General features: G+C 35.6%; 1 protein-coding gene across 3 annotated transcripts in view; it reads right to left on the reverse strand.

Moving 5' to 3' along the window:
* Nucleotides 1-1,531: 1,531 nt before the first annotated feature.
* LOC143230129 (uncharacterized) overlaps nt 1,532-16,867 on the reverse strand; it is a 47,826-nt gene continuing 32,490 nt past the window's right edge. For 2 of the 3 annotated variants that reach the window (XM_076463186.1, XM_076463185.1), the window contains exons 11-13: nt 16,166-16,225; nt 15,698-15,832; nt 1,532-1,637 (exon numbers count right to left, since the gene is read on the reverse strand). In XM_076463186.1, coding sequence (XP_076319301.1) covers nt 1,533-1,637; nt 15,698-15,832; nt 16,166-16,225 — 300 coding nt within the window. In that variant the 3' untranslated portion in view covers nt 1,532. Of the gene's footprint in view, nt 1,638-6,422; nt 6,500-15,697; nt 15,833-16,165; nt 16,226-16,867 lie in introns of all 3 variants that reach the window. The other variant, XR_013016251.1, reaches the window with a different exon arrangement.

Raw genomic sequence — 16,867 nt, forward strand, 5'->3', positions numbered from 1 at the left:
TACATTATTATTATTATTACCTTCTTTAATATGTTGTCCTTAAATACATTATTATTATTATTATTACCTTCTTTAATATGTTGTCCATTACATACATTATTATTATTATTATTACCTTCTATAATATGTTGTCCTTAGATACATTATTATTATTACCTTTAATATGTTGCCCTTAGATACATTATTATTATTATTACCTTCTTTAATATGTTGCCCTTAGATACATTATTATTATTATTACCTTCTTTAATATGTTGCTCCAGTTTCATTTTTACCCTCGATGGTATCTTCAAATTTGTCAGTGTCCCCTTGTTTTTTATGCTGTTATCACATGCATTGAGAAACAGAATCACTCTGTTGATTATTGTCCTTACCCTGAGGAGATGAATCATTTGCATCAATATTTTTGTCAGTCTGAAACTCATTGTGCTCAGCATCATCATGCTTAAAGTTAGTTTCTGCAGATACTATCTCATCTGACACTTGCTTATTAGAATCTGTGGGGTCAGATACTATCTCATCTGACACTTGGTTATTAGAATCTCTGGGGTCAACTTCATGATCCATCTCTCTTTCCTTTTCATTCCTTGTATCTGTATAAGCTGTATCTGTTGTGTTCTCTTCTTTTTTTCTACATGAGGTAATGGGCTTTTTCCTGAAAATAACAGCTGCTTTTATATAAATGTTAAAAACAAAACAAACAAAAAGAAAACCCAACAGAATGCATTTCACAACCAATTTTAAAATCAGATAATAGTTTGTGAATATAAACAGTTTCCTGAAGTTTCAGTAGTTATTATAAACAAAATTACATGTTCTTGGGAAAGAACATGGTGTCCATCAATTAAGATATAGTCGATACCTATTCAGTAATACCTGTAAGGAAGGGTTAGATTATCACTTAAGCATACTAGTATACATAGCATCAAAATCACCTTTGTCTGTTTCATCCACAGCCTCATGTTCAACAAAATTGGTTTTCTCTCGCTCTGAATTACTTCCAGTGTTACATTCTGAAAATTTAAATTAATTCAGACATAAAATATTTTGCATTTTTACTCAGAGAAATATTATAATCATGGTTTGCTTAGCCAGTCAATAACTTATTCACCCCGTTATAAGTCTTTGTTTCAATTAAGTAAACTGTCACAGTTCAGTCAATAATTCAGTAAACTTCCATGTGAGCCCGATGGTAGCATCCAGAACATTAAGGGTAAAGCATGTGAGCCAAGATGGTAACATCAGAACATTAAGGTGTAAGTTGACTGAATTAAAAGACATTTCTTGAGTTGTGTTACTAACTGCCACAAACAATTTCAAGATAGCTCATATAATAAAGAATTTATAAAGGCTTATAATGAGGTGAATAATTTATGGACACCCCTGTATAATGAACGACTTCTAACTGTGCTGAGTAACGTTATGAGTATGAAACCATGGAGTGTGGTTTATTTTATTAATATACCACAATCAAGATTTGTTAGTCATTTCTGTCATGAGGATTCTAGTGTAAAGCGTAATTAAAACTTACCCTAATTGTATTGAGTAATGTCATCAGTATAACGTCCAGTATACTGCTCATCTTCTTCAAAAGCTGCCTGCAACAGTCTGTAAACTGTATTCATCACTTTCTTCAGCTATAAGATATCAAAGAACCATATTCTAGTATTTTATCAGAGGCAGCTATTAAGATGTCTACAGTACTTTCAGTTACACCTAGACAATTAAGAAACTACACCAATTATTAGACTCAAAGTTCCTTCTTTGCATATTACATACTTTTATTAGTATAAAACCTTCCCTAACTTTTGTATTATTATCAATATGCACAGTTATATTACCATTTTATAGAACAAAACATTTCTTATGTATTACTATTACAGAGATGTACTACACTTTTATAAAACACAAATGTCCCCTACTCTATGCATTATTGTCAATTTTTCACAGTTATAATTTTACAGAACACAAACATCCCTACTCAGGCATTATTATCAATTTTACAGTTACATTACCATTTTATGGAACACAAATGTCACCTATTCTAGGCATTTTATCAATTTTACACAGCTATATTATAATTTAAGAGAATACAAACATCCCCTACTCTAGGCATTTTTTATCAATTTTACACAGTTATACTATAATTTTAGAGAACACAAACATCCCATACTCAGGCATTTTTATCAATTTTACACAGTTATACTATAATTTTACAGAACACAAACATCCCATACTCCAGGCATTGTTATCAATTTTACAGTTATACTATAATTTTACAGAACACAAACATCCATACTCCAGGCATTGTTATCAATTTACACAGTTATACTAAATTTTACAGAACACAAACATCCCATACTCAGGCATTGTTATCAATTTTACACAGTTATACTATAATTTTAGAGAACACAAACATCCATACTCCAGGCATTGTTATCAATTTTACACAGTTATACTATAATTTTGAGAACACAAACATCCATACTCTAGGCATTGTTATCAATTTTACACAGTTATACTATAATTTTACAGAACACAAACATCCCATACTCTGAGGCATTATTATCAATTTCACACAGTTATACTATAATTTTACAGAACACAAACATCCCATACTCTAGGCATTATTATCAATTTCACACAGTTATACTATAATTTTTACAGAACACAAACATCCCATACTCAGGCATTGTTATCAATGTTACACAGTTATACTATAATTTTACAGAACACAAACATCCCATACTCAGGCATTGTTATCAATTTTACAGTTATACTATAATTTTACAGAACACAAACATCCCATACTCTAGGCATTCTTATCAATTTACACAGTTATACTATAATTTTACAGAACACAAACATCCCATACTCAGGCATTATTATCAATTTTACACAGTTATACTATAATTTTACAGAACACAAACATCCCATACTCAGGCATTATTATCAATTTTACACGGTTATACTATAATTTTACAGAACACAAACATCCCATACTCTAGGCATTATTATCAATTTTACACAGTTATACTATAATTTTACAGAACACAAACATCCCATACTCAGGCATTGTTATCAATTTTACACAATTATACTATAATTTTACAGAACACAAACATCCCATACTCTCACAGCATTATTATCAATTTTACACAGTTATACTATAATTTTACAGAACACAAACATCCCATACTCTGAGGCATTGTTATCAATTTTACACAGTTATACTATAATTTTACAGAACACAAACATCCCATACTCTGAAGGCATTATGATCAATTTTACAGTTACATTACCATTTTATGGAACACAAACATCCCATACCAGGCATTGTTATCAATTTTACACAGTTATACTATAATTTTACAGAACACAAACATCCCATACTCTAGGCATTGTTATCAATTTTACACAGTTATACTATAATTTTTACAGAACACAAACATCCCATACTCTAGGCATTATGATCAATTTTACAGTTACATTACCATTTTTTATGGAACACAAACATCCATACTCAGGCATTGTTATCAATTTTACACAGTTATACTATAATTTTACAGAACACAAACATCCCATACTCTAGGCATTATTATCAATTTCACACAGTTATACTATAATTTTACAGAACACAAACATCCCATACTCCAGGCATTGTTATCAATTTTACACAGTTATACTATAATTTTACAGAACACAAACATCCCATACTCCAGGCATTGTTATCAATTTTACACAGTTATACTATAATTTTACAGAACACAAACATCCCATACTCCAGGCATTATTATCAATTTTACTATAATTTTACAGAACACAAACATCCCATACTCTAGGCATTATGATCAATTTTACAGTTACATTACCATTTTATGGAACACAAACATCCCATACTCCAGGCATTGTTATCAATTTTACACAATTACACTAAAATTTTACAGAACACAAACATCCCATACTCTTGCATTACTGTTTATTTTACACAATTACACTATAATTTTACAGAACACAAACATCCCCTACTCTAGGCATTATTATCAATCTTACAGTTACATTACCATTTTATGGAACACAAATGTCACTATTCTAGGCATTTTTATCAATTTTACACAGCTATATTATAATTTAAGAGAATACAAACATCCCTACTCTAGGCATTTTTTATCAATTTTACACAGTTATACTATAATTTTACAGAACACAAACATCCCATACTCTAGGCATTATTATCAATTTTACAGTTATATTACAATTTTTCAGAACACAAACAACCCTACTCTATGCATTACTGTCAATTTTACACAGTTACACTATAATTTTACAGAACACAAACATCCCTTACACTATATATTATTACCAATGTTACACAGTTAAACTACCATTTTACAGAACACAAACATTTTCTACCTTATGTATTATCATTAGTATTATGGTTTTACAGCCATTTATTAGAAAAAAATCACCCTGTACTCTATGTCTTATTATCAATGTTACACAGTTAAACAACCATTTTTATAGAACAAAAAAATTCCTACCTTATGTATTATCATCAGTTACAGTCATACAACCACTTATCAGAACAAAATATCCCCTACTCTGTGTATTAATATGAATTTTACACACTTATACAACCATTTATTACAACAAAACATCACCCTGTACTCTATATATCATTATCAATGTAACAGTTTTACTACCATTTATTAGAACAAAATGTCCCAACTCTATATAATATAAATTTTGCATTTTTACAACCATGTATTACAACAAAATGTCCTCAACTCTATGCATTATTACCAATGTTACACAGTTTTACTACCACTTATTAGAAAGAAATGTCCTCTTCTACATTTATTTTATCAATGTTACACAGCTTACTACTATTTGTTAAATCAAAATGTCTCAACTTTATGTATTGCTATGAATTTTACAGCTTTACTACAATGTACTTTAACAAAAGCTCTCTATTCTTTGTATTATTATCAATGTTAACTCTCCAGCTTCAGACTCAGTCAAAATGACCTACTTTGTAACCCAAACAGATCTTTGTAGTTTCCATATTATAACTTATAAAATGTTTTGCATATCTTCAAAAAATTTTGTAGGCTGTCATTAATTATTAAGAGTAGTTTGTAGACACAGAATCATAAATTTCTTTTGAAGTATTTTCACTAAAACTTTCTCCACGAATACGTGAAGTCAAAGTGTTGACTTGTTTGAGAGAAAGGGATTTTCATGTTAAGATAAAAAATACTTTTCTTAATCTGAGAAATCTTTAGTTTCCTTTGCATAATCTCTAAAACTATCTAAATAAATTTCAAATATTTCTCCTCAGTAAAAATTTTTATTTTATCAGTTATTTTCTCCAACCTAACTCAACAAAAGGTTGATTAATTTGACTGAGCTTATAACAACCAAAAGAAATATCTAAGTTACCTTCTTTATTTAAATTGTAACATGAAGCTATATTTGTTTATTATCCTAAGTAATTTTAAACACAACAGTATATATCTATTTATAATTATCAGTCATAATATCTGTAAATCACTTGGAAAATGTACAGTACATACATTACCCTATTGAATTAATATAATGCACAAAATACTTTTGAGTTGCTTGGACTAACTGATTGTGAAAAAATATGTAACGTTAAGTGTTGTTGACACCAAGAAAGAACACCCACATACGTATTTTATTTCTTGTTTTTAACATGTATCCTTTATCACCGTCAACAACACTTAACGTTAATTTTTTTTCACAATGAATTATTTGTAAGTTTTTCAAAAAAATAAGTCTAAGAAGTTGTTTATAAATGGTAATAATTATATGTATATAATGTATTATAACTAAAACTGTATTCTGTAAAATTAGTCCACTAAAACACAGCCAATTCAGGTCACTTTGTAAGTGTAAGTTATGTATTCTTAGTTATGGTAACAAGGAGTGCATCATGTTATTGCAACTTTTAAAATGTTAGCCATGTATGGCTGGAAGGTCAATATAATAAACATATATAAATGTATAATGTTATGAGATTTAGACTAAACATTTGTGCTTTTGTGTTATAATTTGCAGTCATTATAGAATGAAACAAGCATAATTTATATTTATTTCCTAATCTTTTATGGTGGTTATGAGGTCAGTTAAACCAAACATAGAGATGCAATAGTGAAAATGTAAAATGCTCAATAATTATCCATACATTAAAGATTTTACAGGTGAAATTTGAAAATTATCTGATGCAAAGAAGTATTTTTTAAACTTAAAATCAAAATTACTTTGCACATTGGATAGACAACAGTTAAAAAAGAAAGAAAGCATATTACTTTAAAAATTTGATAAAAAGATTGATTGTTTTGTATGAAAGTCTTGTAATGTTCACTGATAAGCTGCAAAATTTTGTGAAATAAACTTACTAGTTAAAAAGCTATAGCATGAAAACTATAACAAGCACAAGATGGTTACGAGGTTGGTCTCATGGACTGAGCCTATGCTGAAAAGAGTTAATAAAAATGTTAATGGAACTCACTAAAACTTTGTAACATATGTAGAAAAAAAAGCCCACAAGAAAAATAAAAGAGTTAAACAGTCTTACCACCATGTATAACATCTATTATATATTATTATAATGTAATATTAAAATGGTTCTATAAATGGTATCAGGAGGCCATGTCATCTGGTAAGATCAACCCACATGGTTGTATAAATGGTATCAGGAGGCCATCCCGTAAGGTGACAGCTAAGCTCCTCTAGAGGCTATGTCTCTTCAAAATCAGCAGAACATCACTGCCCTACTTCAACTGAATAATTATAGTAATCTTTTCAAGGAACCCATTCTGGAGGGTGTCTCCATAGTCAACCACTTCAGTAGTTTAGAACTGGAAAGTTGTAAGTCGTCTTATACTCCGCTTGGGGAAAGAAGGGTAGCAAGGTGATGGATGAATGTTACCACTGGAGACAGTGTAATGGGTGACAATGAAACCTTATATTGAAAAGCAAACTGGACCAAGTTATTCTCTCAAGGCATGGCAGGATGGGCAGCAATCCTCTTGTGTTTTACCAATGTATTCCATGGATAGTGTGGTTCAGAACAGATACTGTAAGGTAATTAATTGTTAAATGATCTTGTGGAACACCTTATCTCAATTGGAAAGCCGTGGAAGAAACCATAAGTCAACAAGGATGTATATTGCTTATTTGAAGTTAAAGGACACCTGGTCAGGCATCACTTGCCAATGAAATGGATTCATATGATAAAGAACTAGATTAAGGCCCCTGAAAGAAAGAATCTATGAATAAAACTATACCAGTTAGGGTCACATCAACATTTGAGGATTGGCCACAGGTGGTACATAAGACCCCAATGAAGAGGAAACCATTACTGATGAAAACAGAGGGAGATGAACAGACTAGGAGTGATTCATGTGCTGGACTATAGAATCTCCTTAAGATGACAAAAACAAGAAGGGAGAAAGTGAGGTATCAGATCTGATAGGAAGAAATCTGGCACAAGGTATGGAAGAATAAGCCAATCTAACCAAAAGGCAGACCCAATTTATAAGGGTAGAAGGTGAAAGATCACAAATTGTGGTTGGTTGGTTGATTTAGTGTTTTATGGCACAAAGCAGCTAGGCTATCTGCGCCAAACATCCAGTAAAAAGGTAAAAGTAAAGTAGGTGTAGTAAAAATCATAAAAGGAAATGAAGGTAAAACAAAACAGCATGTAAAAACATAAATAGAATAAAACTAATGTTGACATCCAGCCTACAATGTTAAGAGAGAAACTACGGTAAGAGAAGTTGTAAAGGACTTTCTGTAGCATAATGGTAATTGAATAGCCTTGAATGCAGGATCATATTCCATACCTATGGAACAGGCACAGTTGTGATAGTGTCAGAGCAGATAGATTTAGCTGTAGTATTGTTGAGGTCATTTCCACATATACGAATGTGGCCCGGTATCTAGAAAAACTGGATAGAAGTAGGTGTTAAAGAGAAATGGGCCAGTCGGTTTTGAATATCAGCAAGATCAGGGTGTGAACCAACGTGAAGTGGTTCCAGGGCCAGTAGAGAGCTAAGTGAGTCAGTATAAATAGTGCAGTTGGAGTACTGCTTAGCTTCAATATGATTCAGAGCAAATGGTGTACAGTTCAGCAGTGAACACAGAAGCTGTAGAGGGGATTCTGCATACAACTACTGAACCACAAAAACCATGGCAGAGCCCACAGAGTCACCTGATTTGGAACCATCCATATAAACTGAAATGGAAAGATTGTTTGAAAGATGTTCAGTAAATAAAAGATGGCACTTCCAATCAGGAGTATCTGCTTTTCTCACATGACATATAGAAAGGTCACATTTGTGGACTGTAATAAGCCATGGTAGGATGGGCTGACCAATGGATACAGCAGTGTTATCCGAGGACAGACTCAATTCATCCAACTGCACCTGGATACAAAAGCCAAAAGGAGCAATGGCAAATTATTTGTTCTGAAAAAGTATGACCCACCGAGGAAGGAAAACACAATCCCAGGTGGGATGCTTTGGTAAGGAACAAAGTTTCAAAAAATATAGTAAAGACAGTTGCTGACGGCAAAGGTGCAAAGAAGGTTCATGAGACTCTACGTATAAGCTCTGAACTGGGGAGGTGCAGAAAGCCCCAGTGCAGAGTCGAAGTCCTTGATGATGAATGGGGTCAAGCATCTCTAAGGCCAAGGGTCTGGCAGAGCCATAGACTGGTGATCCATAGTTGAGTTTCAATCGAATAAGAGCACGATATATCTTTAACATACAACATCAATCTGCTCCCCAACTGGTGGTAGAGAGGACACGGAGAATGTTCAGTGCTTTTGTACATTTGACCCGTAGCTGCTTTATGTGTGGTATAAAGGTCAGCTTATGGTCAAAGATAAGCCCTAAGAACATGGTCTCAGGGAACACAGGCAGCAAAACTTCACCGATACAGAGTTCAGGATCAGGGTGAATACCTCTTTGGCAGCAAAAGTGCATGCAAACGCTTTTAGAGAGAGAGAAATTAAAGCCATTTGCTGTGGTCCACTTCAGTACATAATCGAGGGCAGTTTGTAGTTGCCGCTCAATATATCTCATGTTCAATGACTGACATGAGATGTGAGTCTTTGACATAGAGCCTGTTTAAAACAGTGAGAGGGAGTTGTTCAGTGATGGCATTAATCTTTATACTGAAAAGTGTGACACTCAAAACACAGCCCTGAGGGATTCCAAGTTCCTGTAGAAAAGAACGGGGAAAGTGTCGAAACCCACACAAACTTGGAATCTCCTGTCCATTAAAAATTTTTAAATAAAATTGAGTAAATGGCTACGTAATCCATACATATATATGGAGGTTTTGCAAAATGCCATACCTCCATGTTGTATCATAAGTCTTCTCAAAGTCAAAGAATATTGATACAAAATGTTGTCATTTGAGAAAGGCTTCTCTGATTGACGTTTCAAGTCTCATCACGTGGTCCATGGTGGAGAGCTGTCATTGGAACCCACAGTGGGTGGACAAGAGGAGATTGTTTGATTCGAGGAACCAAACAATACGAGCATTAACCATCCTCTCTAAGGTCTCACAGAGACAGCTTGTCAAAGCAATTAGACAGTAGTTTGAAGGAATCTTGGGATCTTTCCAAGGTTTAAAGAAAGGAAAGATAATAGCCTGGCACCAGGCATTAGGAAAAACATTATCCTGCCAGATCTGGTTAAAAAACAATTAGAAGAATATCAAGAGAAGCAAGAGATAGAGACAGCTGGTGCAGCATGTCATAGTGTACATCATTTGGTCCAGCAGATGTACTGCAAGACAGAAGAAGGGCCAGTTTCAGTTCCACCAGTGTAAAGGGACGATTATAGTCACAGAGACAATCATTTCAAAAAGGAAAGAGATGATCACTTTGCCTGAGTCTTGATAGCCAAGAAGGTGGAGGAACAAGCAGAAGTGCTAAATACCTGGTAAAAGCTTTCATCTGGAGTATCAGCGATGCACTGGATATCAGCTACTTCTTGTCTATCAGAGAGTAAGATCAATAGGCGGACAGAAGTGTAGTGCCCACTGACCTTTTAAACCCCGTCCCATATGATTTTGGAACTGGTGGTAGAAAATATGCCAGTTGTGAACTTAATCCAAGATTCCTTCTGGCTCTGACGTCTTACCCACCTAACATGTGCACGGGTCCTCTGGAAATTGGTTGAGTTTGAAAGAGAAGGATATCTACGGATATGGCATGCAGGATTCCACTACAAACGAGGATACAGTGGAAAACGTGTCAAAGTGTTAAGAATACATTGAGGAGCTGCTTGTATAATACAGTCAGTTACTGCTGACAAACAGTCATCTATAGATGACTAAAAGACAATGGCAGGATCAAGTTCTTCGAGAGCAGTAACAGCGGACCAGTCTGCCTCATCCAGCTTCCACCGGGGAATGTGGGTTGGGTGGCATCGACCACGGCCAGTCCATCTCAAACGTATAGGAAAATGATCACTGCCTCGTGGATTATTGTCAACCCTCCATGAAAAATGGGAGAATAATGAAGAGGAGCAAACTGAGAGATCAATAGCAGTAAAGGACTGACTAGGTGCATGAAAATAAGTGGAAGAACCAGTAATGAAAAGAGAAAGCTTGTGATCAGAGAGCATACGCTCTACAGAGCAACCCTCCCTATCAATAACAGCACTTCCCCAGAGGGATGATGTCCATTAAAGTCTCCCAGGATTAGAATGGGAGACAGCAACTGTTCAATGAGAGTATCAAGGTCTGATTGATCAAATATCTTTCCAGGTGACAGGTAGAGAGAACAAACAGTGCTGGTATAAACCAAGGAAACACGGATGGTTTCAGACTCCAAGGGGGTGTTGAGTGACAAAGACAGGGTGGGCTCATGCTGATCAACCAACAGTGCCACCCCTCCACATACTTGTCCATCACACAGCCTGTCATTTCTGTACAGAGAAATCTGCTGAAAAGTGACTGTATCGAGAGGTTTCAGAAATGTTTCCTGTAAGGAAAGACATACAGGATGGTAGGAAGCAATCAGTGTTTTGATGTCATCCAGATTAGATTGTAAACCTTAACAGTTCCATTGTATCAAGGTGGCCATTTTTAATGATGTGTTGGCAAACTGGCTGGAGAACCCTTTTGTTTACAACCACATCTTTTTCCTTGCTGTCCTTATTTGAAGGAGGGCTATCAACCTCCATGGATCCTGCCCTGGGTCGATTAGGTAGGTCTTTGTTGTTGGAAGGGGATTCCAGTGACTGAGGATGCAAACGAATGACTGTTTTGCATCTTGGGATGAGAGAAAAAGATGTATCCATAGAAATGCCTGTACCTGGAACCAAAGGATGTGGATCTTGGGGTTTGTTGGAATGTATGGGAGGAACAGAGATGGGTGAAGTTGATTCATCAACTGTTTTAACCATGGAGGTCAAAAGGCTTTTCATTTGTTTTGAGAACGATTCTCTTGGAGGCACAGAGATCTGTCTGCATTCCCACTGTAGTTGTGGAATGAAGTGCAGCAGCATATGTCTGAGATAAAGTAGCGGACAACAATTTTCGAGCCTCACAATAAGTAATGTTATGAGTCATTTTCAAAAGCTGCACCTCTTTTTCTCCAACTATTTAAGGCAAGAACAAAAGTAGGAAGGGTGAGAACCAATGCAATTGACACAACGTGAGTTCGTTTCACACTCATAGGCATCGTGGTCCTTGCCACCACAATAAGCACATGTAAGGGAACCATAACATGATGTCTTTGAGTGACCAAACCTCTGACACTGGAAACATCGAGAGGGTTTGGAACGCACGGCCATACCCTGCAATTTAGATAACCTGCCTTTAGATAGTGGCAGGTGCTTGTGGTGATGTAAATGTCAAAACAAGGATATCTGTTGGCAGTGTAACTCCTTCTTTGAGAGTGGAGATTCATCTCACTCCAGAAACTCTTGAGTGGAGAAACCAGCGAGAATCTCTGACTCAGGGACATTCTTCAAATCCCTCTCAACAATAACTCCTAGTGATGAATTCAAAGTAGCATGAGGTGTAACCTCAATAGGTACATCCACAATTGCCTTTGGATTCAAGAGAAGTTCAATGTGTTGGGATGTGGATGTTTAAACCAATGTCTCCCAATTGAAGCTTCTTTACTGACTTTGGAGAGCCAGCAAGTCCTTCCAGTCCCTTCTGAAGAAAAAAGGGGGACATTTGCCCTAAAGGTGTTTCTGAAAGAAAATGTAGATGAGAAAATGAGGTACAACTGGTGGTACAGATGTTGAAGATTGCTGATCAGAGTCTTCAAGACGTGGTCATTTACCAATTGACTGTTTTTCACTATTTTATTTTAATTTTTAGTAGGAGGATCCATAGGAAAAAAAGAAAATTTCGGTGTCCTCTGACCCCACCCACCTATGAGGGGGATGCAATACAATGTCAAGCAAGGACATTGCAGCAATCCCAGGGTTTCATGAGCACTATACCCAAACACCAGCATCAGACACAATGTCCACAATACTCATTGAGAACTTCCAACAATGGTACTCGGTTGACTCAAGCCCAAGGGGGGCACCCAAAGGCTACCCGTCTACAGGAATTCAAGGCCAAAGTGGTGTGTAAGGGTTGGACCCCTCAACCACCAGGATCCTCCCCTCCCCTACACTGGTTGCCTCACACAGCAAACATGTGGGTGGATGTTAAGATCCCAGAGGAGGTAACCTGAAAGAACAGAACCTTCCCTGAGAGATTCCCTCACCATGTACAGGAATCCACACTGAGGGGCACTGAAAGGTAGCAGTACAGACAGTATAACAATAAAGGGCCCTGACTGGACGAAGAAGCCTATCGATATATGGTCAAGGCTAAAGATGGAAACAGGGAAATATGGAAAAAGGATGAACAACTCTCGAGCTGCTGAGGTAGGTCTTCGGGAGAAAGGAACAATCTGAATAAAGGAGAAGATTGGTAGGGTGATAAAGGATATGTGACACATCAAACAAAACCTACTGGTGATGTCCACAGGCTCAAAGAAGGAAATATGATGTAAAGGAATGATGAAACAAAAAATACAAGTGGTTCAAACAGAGGTAAAGGAAGGGAATGTAGGACCACAATGATGCTTCAATTTGGGAGGATGATGAATCCAGAAGGAATACAGGTGCATTTATTGTAAAAACATGGGAAGTAATAATCCTACAGTACTGAGAAAATGAAGGCACAGGACAATACAATCTAATATTTGAAAAGTGAAGAGTCTGAGACCCATGGTAAAAAATCCTGGTGAGAAAATTCACCACATGAGCCACAGTAGGTTTGCCAGTAGGAAATACCTATTAGAAGACCAATGGTGGAAGACTTTCTATTTGTGTTGGTATACTATTATGGAGGCTGGCCATATGAAACTAGCTAACAAGAAAGCAACTCAATGTGTAAAACCAGATTATCTCATCTAGGACAGGATAAAAGGCAAGTGTAACAATGCAAGACATGTGGGTTTGGATGTAAAACAAGAGTTAACAAAAAAAAGGGAGAAAGTGGAAGAGAGATAGAAGCAGTCAATTTAACCTTGAAAATCAAGGTTGACCTGGCCAATATGGAGTAATCAGGAGGACCAAAAAGGAATTATGTGGACATGAAAAATCACACAATGAAGCAATAAGATGGGAGGGTACACATTAAAGATAATTGCATGACTAATCCTGGCTAAAGACAACAATGCCTAAGCCCATGGTTAGCATAAATGGGTAACTTGGTATGGATGCCCATGGCAAAGGAATTTACTTGAGAAAAAACCCACTGATGGCAAACAAGTGAATCAAATGCTCAGTTTGTAAGACAGATCTGGTGAGAGCTTGAAAAACAATCTACAACAAGGATGAAAGAACCTGGCATATTACATGCTACAAGTTGAATGTTATGTGGGTGGACCTGCTACAATAGATCAGGTTCCACTTGATGTTTGATATCTGCCACCTCTACAGAATTGTCTGAATGAACCAACACTAGTCAATAAAGGGTAAGAATGAAGTAATGCAATGACAGATATATGGTTACAAGTAAAAAACACTGATCTTCCAAATTATTTCATCTGTAGACCAATAACCTAAAGGCAAGTGACTGAACCATGCCCTCTCATTCCTATAGGATTGTATCAAAGAAAGGATCCAGACATGAGGGAGGAAATGGCATGCCTGCTGACATATGGGGTTTTTCCAGCCATCACTGCAAGTTGTCTTGCAAGGAAGAAGAAAGGGAAGTGGGGGTGGAAAGAGGATTCCACACAAAATTCCATAATTTTTTAAGTGTTCATTAAGGGAACCTCATATGAATACAACTAAGAGGGAACAGCCCACTCATAGAGGACAACATTGCTAAAAGTGATAGAACCTTACGAGCAGTAAGTGATTGAACTGAGAAGGCATGACAAACCAAACGTTCCCCCTGAATGAAGATGTAAAGGAGAAGGCAGAGCAAGATTGATATCTGTGTCAGAAAAAGGACTCCCAGATGGACCAGATATTGAGTGGGTTGAAAGAATAATTTCTCCAATTTGATCAACTAGCTCACCTGAGCCACTACAGGAGAGGTGTTGGGGTAAAAGAGTTGGGGAGTATGAATGGTTGATTTATTCTCGAAAAGAATTGGAAGGAGTCAATAATGAATGTAATAAAGAATTCACAAATCCAGAGCATGGAGATAATTTGTAAAAGCCCAGACTATTCAAAAAAACACATAAGGTGTGGAAGCAAGCCTGAAGGGTAAGGCCCAGAATTAGTAAACCACCCAAAGATGGACAAAATGGGATGTGTTAGTAAGCACGAGGAACATCCAATTTTGGTCTTCACAACCTCAGGGAAAATGCTCAACTCAGGGTGAGAGAAGACTTCATGGTAAATTTTGATAGTGTGGTGAAGCACTAAAGGTAAATTAAGTCAGTTACTTGCTGTCAATACCTGGTTTCTTAGGAACAATGAAAAGTAGTGAATGAATACTCTGAGAAGTACAGAAAAATGTCTCGACCTTCTTAGATCGTCTTCAGGTTAAGGCAGTTACAAAGTTTTTTTGTTAATGTGAAGATGATCTAAGAAGGTTGAAATGCTGTTATGGACTTTAAATACCCACACCAGCTGTCTTGAAAATACAACTTGATAGGATAAATGGAGAAAGATCTTGAGAGGAAGACAGCTGTCAGGGAATAAATAAACAGGAATGAAAACTCTCGAAGGAAGTCATGCAGGTAATATAACAATGAAGAGTGCACACTAGGCATTGAGGTTTATTTGGATGAGGATAAGGGCAGAGATGAGAAATGGAAGGAAAGATGGGTGGTACAACGTGTGAGCAACATCATTAAATAAGGAGTCAGGGCCACGACAATAAAGGCCCCAATAACAACAAAATCATGTTTGCAGGGACAGAGATGAAGACAACAGGTAGGACAGCATGGAAATGAAAAGTGAGAAGACTTCCCCAGGAAACCTCTCCAGGTTCCTATGAAGATCCTTGGGGAGAAGATGGATCATGGATAGGTATGGTAACAGAGTTGTCATGGTAAGCTGAAGACTGGAATACTAGGCACCTGTTAGATACAAAAAGTAAATACACTTTCTACAAGGGTTTACAAAGTTTTGTTATTTCTAAATTTCATATGTATTTCATAAAAATTTAAACTTTTTACCTCATTTTCAAAGCTCTCTTCCCCAGAAGTATCAGTTGCATTTTCTTGAAATTCTTGAATCACCTTCATCAGGCTAGCAATTTTTAACTCGTACTGTTCCTTCATTGTCTGACAATTTGCCAACAATATTTCATGCTGAAAAAAATGTAAGAATGAATTAATCACAGTGTTCAGAATTCATGTATCACTTTTAAATATAACACTGCTGTTTAATAACCTCATGAACACAAGTATACATGTCTATTTATTTTATCACCTTTATCCTGATATATATATATATCACACATGACGGATTTTTTTTTATTAAAGTGAAATACTAACCAGTCACTTTCATTCTTACTTTCAAGGTAAGTTCTACTTAGAATGTTGTTTTGGATTTAACAATTTCTAGTCTATCATTATTTTTTGAAATTACTTTACATAAGACCTTTCTTTTCATTATCAAAATATTTCTGTGATAAAACACACCTTAGATTTCCATTCTTCAGGTTCTTTCATCAATTCTTCTGTTGTTTGAATTAACTCAACCTAAAATAAAAATTTATACTTGAAACACAATAATATATGGAAAAATATCATTACAAATTAAAAAAGAAATCACTCTGCCATTTCTACCATATAAGGAATACACATAAAACATTATAAGCTCACTTAAAACCATATTAAAGATTACAATACATAAAAATAACATCATTATCCAATAATGTCATAGAATCATATTCAGAACAATATAAATTATCAATAAGTAATATGAAAAACATTTAACATCTGTAACCAATCTAGCAAAAGTAGAATATTCCAGTTATAGAAGGGTAATGGAGGAGAGCTCTGACAGGTAAATGTTCAAATACAAAAAGGGTAATGGAGGGAAGCTCTGACCATTAAATGTTCAAATACAAGATGTGTAATGGAGACAGCTCTGACCATTAAATGTTCAAATACAAGAAAGGTAATGGAGGGAAGCTCTGACCATTAAATATTCAAATACAAAAAGGGTAATGGAGGGAATCTCTGATCATTAAATGTTCAAATACAAAAAGGGTAATGGAGGGAATCTCTGACCATTAAATATTCAAATACATAAAGAGTAATGGAGGGAAGCTCTGACCATTAAATGTTCAAATACAAGAAGGGTAAAGGAGGGAAGCTCTGACCATTAGATGTTCAAAT

The sequence above is a fragment of the Tachypleus tridentatus genome, chromosome 10 (assembly GCF_004210375.1).
Source record: "Tachypleus tridentatus isolate NWPU-2018 chromosome 10, ASM421037v1, whole genome shotgun sequence".
In the NCBI taxonomy this organism is placed as follows: domain Eukaryota; kingdom Metazoa; phylum Arthropoda; class Merostomata; order Xiphosura; family Limulidae; genus Tachypleus; species Tachypleus tridentatus.